Here is a 5,003-nt window from a genome sequence, read left to right as displayed (position 1 = left end):
CTTTGTTATATTTTGTCCCATTTTATCCCTGTTCCCGGTGGCTCACCTTATCAGGTGTCAGTATTCAGGTCCGGACCAGGCAGCTCCCCGCTGCTCTCAGCTTCACCGGGCTCCGTCCCCGCTGCACGTCGACCTGCAGCCTTCCACAGTCCGTGGATTGTCCCGTAAAATCACGTCGGGGTCACCAGGTGTCGTTGTAGAGACGGACACGACACTCAATATCCAGTTACAGCAATCGTCCTTTATTTTACAAGCAGTGCTCTTTTATATCCTCTTAGCTGGTTGCTTATCTGTGCATATATTCTAACATTCTACTTTTGCCCAATCCACTCTCACATCACACACCATTCAGCCAATACAATTGTTGATCATGCGCTGTTCATGCTCTGGGAAAAGCCAGGATGTTTGCCACCCCTTATCTTGTTTGCTCGGATCTTCTCAGGATTCTCCTGTCTCCTCAAGGGTACACGGGTATCTGTTCAGGGTCAGTGTTAAACTTGTATTTTGATCCCTCGGACCAGCCGAGGTCTCCCACACCTTTGTCTCCAAACAGATGCATAGCCCTTCTTAAGGTGATTAAACCTTATTTTTGAGCTACTTGATTCCTGGGAAGGCAAGTCCTTTGGAAAAGGAAAGATTGTGTTTCTGTTTAGTGCAGATGAGCTTTAGGTCTTAGTGGTATATTTTTTAAACTAAATTCCGCAAGAAATTGGTGGTTGTGCTGTGATATCAGCTTTATGAATTTTATAATGCATTGCCAATATTCTACTTTTCCTTACTACAATTATTCTGATATTACTTTTTTCTTGTGTGTGAACTAGCAAAACTGTATATTGAGACTGAGAAATCAGGCAGAAGAGAGTGTGATATTGCACTTACAAAAAAGTGAACATAAAAAATAATTTTGTATTTGATAATTTTGTAGGTACAAGCCTGTGCAGAAAGTGGATGGAGTTGCAGATGGTTTCACAGGAAGTGGTCAACAGACAGGCACATCTGCTGAACAAACTATAATTGCCCAAAGTCAACATCATCAACAGTTTTTAGGTATGAAAAGATGTGTTATACTGATGTATAAATAAAATAAACCTCATTATCACCATGAACATCGTCATACAAATGCAATAATTATTTTAGTTATGTTGCCCTGTTTAAAACTCTCACTGATAACAGAACAAAAAGATACTCATAGAAGCTATATGTTCTATCTTGTAAGACTTCTGCAATATTTAATATGCATCAATGCATCATGCAGATATAAAAGAAAAAATGTGCAATATCTACTTGCATGGTAGATTTAAAATATATTGCAATTGCGATGAAGCATTTTATACAAAAAATGCACACTGAAAATCTTGCCCTAAAAGCTCATTAATCTCCACTGACTTCCCAATTTTTTGAATATGCACATAAATTGGGATTATATTTTTGCACTGCAGTTGTGTTGACCATTGACAAGAAGGTGTATTGAGTTTGTGCTGCAACATTATAAATATAAAGAACCAAATAGTTAAAACCAGAAACCCAGGGTTCGTGTTTAAAAATGTGCATTTTGTGCATTCATTGATGTAGCTAAGCATATCAGTTTCTCAGTTGTGGAAGCAAATGGTAATTTATTAATTTGCTAATGTAAAAAAGCTTATTAAATGTGTTATTGTAATAATTGTACACTTAGTTTTGAGTTCAGATATTCAGATTTTGAAGCACCACATCCTTTGGCCTAACCTTGCTGTTACTGAAATCATTGGGAACCTTAGGCTATAGTTCGCATGTTTTTTCATTTTCCCTTTCACTGTCCCCCCTGGTTGACAGTGCATTTTTCCCCCCATACCAGTGTATCTCTTGGAAACATTTCTGAGAAATAGTAAAAGCACATGTTGGCTACAGTTGAAAGTCTTGTAAATTTCAAATAAATATATGCTGCTGAGTCTACTAAATCCTAACATGCATGACAATGCAAAAACTATTCAGTTGATCAAAACAAAGACTATTAAACTATATTAATCTCTTATGTACTGACATGAATATTCTGCTTCATCCTGTCCTTTTCTGAAAATGTGTCTTAGCTTTTTTTATGTACAGGTACGATATGTATGTGAAATAATTTTTATCTGCTATCTTGCAAGAATAATTTAACATCTTTTGCTTTCAAAAAATAGCTAGCAGGTTTGTTCACAATTTTATTGCAAATTTAAAATATATTGAATATGAAAGACGTTCCTCTTTGGGCATTATGACCTTCTAGACTTTATTTCTGTACATCATCTTTAAATGTTTTCTAATCAAACTGTAGTTGGCACCATTCACAACAGCTTTCTTCTGTTATGTTTTCATGGAAACAGATGCATCTCGAGTACTTCCAGAGTTTGGAGAAGTTGAAATATCTTCTCTGCCAGATGGTACTACCCTTGAGGACATAAAAACACTGCAAAGTCTTTATCGAGAGCACTGTGAGGTAAGAGAAAAGAGGCATTTCACCTAAAGCATTCTTTGAAAATTCATGTCTTCTAGTGAGAATCAGTACAACAGGATGACTGACACAAAACACATTACAGCCAGCCTACTTGTATCTGATGTGCTCCTCATTTGAGCTTATTTTAAGCTCATTTTGCTTATTCCATCCGAAAGGACATTTGCAAAAAGACTTCTCTGGAATTTCTCTCTTTACAGGGAAATAAAATAACATGTAATAGAATACCTATACTGGAATGTAATCATGTGTAGGTTTTGAGAATTTTAGATAAATTGAACTTTTGATTATATATACACACACACAGAGTTTTGCTTTTGTTTATAGGATTTGAAATCAGATTAAATTATTATTTCTAATGCTTATGTTATAAACAAACTCACTTTTTTCTTCAAGTTTTGAAGCAGCAGGTTGTTTAAGAACTTAGGGCCACATTTCATGTTGAATAGCGTGTTTTAAAATTATTGTTGAAGATGCTTTAAAACATGTAATGAAGTAAAAAAAATCATGAAATAGCAGGTTTCCTTTGTTTTTGTAATCATGTTAAAATTTATGTTTAGGTGTATTCACCTGATATATGTGCTTAAGCTCTTTTCTGGAGTCTTCCTTGTATTTGCACTTGGGCCTGATCTGAGTCTCTGTCCAGACTAGTATGGACAGTTGGAAAATTTGTTGCTAAAAAATTATTAAAAAGGATATTATACGTTTATTTATAAACATACATTTTACTATTTTTTCTACAAAATGACCAGGGGGGAGCTATACCCCTGGGAGGAGTTGGGCCGGACAGGGGGGATGAGGTAGATGACTATCTGCACTTGTTATATATTTTTTTAGGCAATAGTGGATGTTGTTGTGAATCTTCAGTTTAGCCTGATAGAAAAATTGTGGCAAACTTTCTGGCGCTATTCTCCCTGTGCTCCAGCTGATGACACAGCTATTATTGAACTGAGGTTAGTAAACGTCTCTTATTGTTTACTGTTCAGCATCATAATATAACAGCAGGAGTCAAATAAAATAAAGCTTTAGTTTTACATATTGGCAAAGAACCTTTTCTGATACCAGTAGCTTTTCAGGTTAAATTTGTGTTGTCTGCTATTTGACATATAGGCTGTTAGTATATGTCAAACTGCAGCCTTGAAATGATTGTATACATTTTCTATTTTTTCCTTTGTTTGGATGACTAAAGTCAAACTATCTTTTCACAATATACTGTCTGGTTCATTTAAATTGCAAGGACCATTTTTATCATATCTCTGCATAATTTATGGGCTGGAGCAGAACTTTGGAGGCTATTTTTCCCCAGTTTCATATGAAGTTGTTAGAGAGTTTCAATTGGATGTAACAGAGAAATTTATAAAGTTTTTATTAAATAATCAATTTCAAAGTCCATTGTGGTTTTCTCATCTGTATGTGAATGCATTTTCATTTGTTACATTTATTCACACCAGCAATCTGAGTGAAATAGAAAGTCGACTTCCAAAAGGAAAACTGATTACTCTGTGCAAAAATGAGTCTATTCTGAAATGGATGTGTAACTGTGACCATGTGATGTACCAGGCTTTGGTGGAGATTCTCATTCCTGATGTCCTTAGACCTATTCCTAGTAAGTTAAACACAGATAACAACTCGTAAGACTGTATTGTGTTTTGTTTTGGTTTATGTGATGATTTTTTTTGTGCCTCACGTGAAACTCCTGGGAATGACTTCGAAGGATGTAAACCTAGTGTGTCATCTTTCCTGTATTGGAGTTGGAATAAGCATTGTATTTAAAGAAAAGGAGAGTGGATATTTCATTGCATTTAGGAAAGTCTCTACAAGTTTTAAGAATATATTTCCCTATGGAATATGCTTTTGTCACTTCAAATTCTAAGTTTTTATTAATTTTAAGATAACAATGGTTTCCTTTACATACTGGCTCTAGTCTACCTGACAGCTGTGAATGCACTAAGGCTCTGAGCCATAATATCGCAGTCCACTGACTTCAGTAGGCTTTAGTTTAAGTTTTTTATATATATAAGTTCTAGTTGTTAAAGCAAAATGTATATGCTTTGTCATTTTATTTTTGGATAATTAAACATTTTTGTGTTATCAGTGGCTGCTAGAACATTATCAGTTTTGATACCTATTAAACCAACATAACACTGTCAAACATTTTGTCTTGTTTATTATTCCAGTCTACTATACTTTCTGTTCTATTTCCATTATGAAGAAATCATCAATCGATTCTAGTATTATGGCCAAGTGACCATTATCAGGAACAGAGTTTTCTTTTCAAAGTTGATTTTATAGTATCCATCATTGCTCAAGAAATGGCTGCTTTTGGTAGTAAATGATTTTAAATTGATTTCCAGGAAGGATAAATTCCATCCTAAAACATTTATTGCATGTTTTGTATGTTGTGTTAAATATTAAAAATAAATTAAATTTACATATATATAAATATATATAATATATATTTTATTAAAAGAAATTATAAAAGAAATATTAGGAACCAACAGGGAAACACTTGTGAAATGCCTCGAAGGAATGA

The 5,003-nt window shown here is 34.4% G+C and overlaps 1 protein-coding gene across 1 annotated transcript in view; it reads left to right on the top strand.

Moving 5' to 3' along the window:
- Positions 1-4,076, top strand: part of LOC104286490 (transcription factor RFX3-like) — a gene marked incomplete at its 3' end in the record, with an annotated part of 33,956 nt that extends 29,880 nt beyond the window's left edge. Inside the window, exons 4-7 of the mRNA XM_009885086.1 lie at positions 926-1,047; positions 2,343-2,455; positions 3,308-3,423; positions 3,922-4,076. Coding sequence (XP_009883388.1) covers positions 926-1,047; positions 2,343-2,455; positions 3,308-3,423; positions 3,922-4,076 — 506 coding nt within the window. The remainder of the gene's footprint in view (positions 1-925; positions 1,048-2,342; positions 2,456-3,307; positions 3,424-3,921) is intronic.
- Between the last annotated feature and the right edge of the window lie 927 nt (positions 4,077-5,003).

The sequence above is a fragment of the Charadrius vociferus genome, unplaced genomic scaffold (assembly GCF_000708025.1).
Source record: "Charadrius vociferus isolate BGI_N301 unplaced genomic scaffold, ASM70802v2 scaffold625, whole genome shotgun sequence".
In the NCBI taxonomy this organism is placed as follows: Eukaryota; Metazoa; Chordata; class Aves; order Charadriiformes; family Charadriidae; genus Charadrius; species Charadrius vociferus.
Note: the sequence above shows the minus strand (reverse complement) of the source record. Positions and strands in the feature narration are given on the sequence as shown.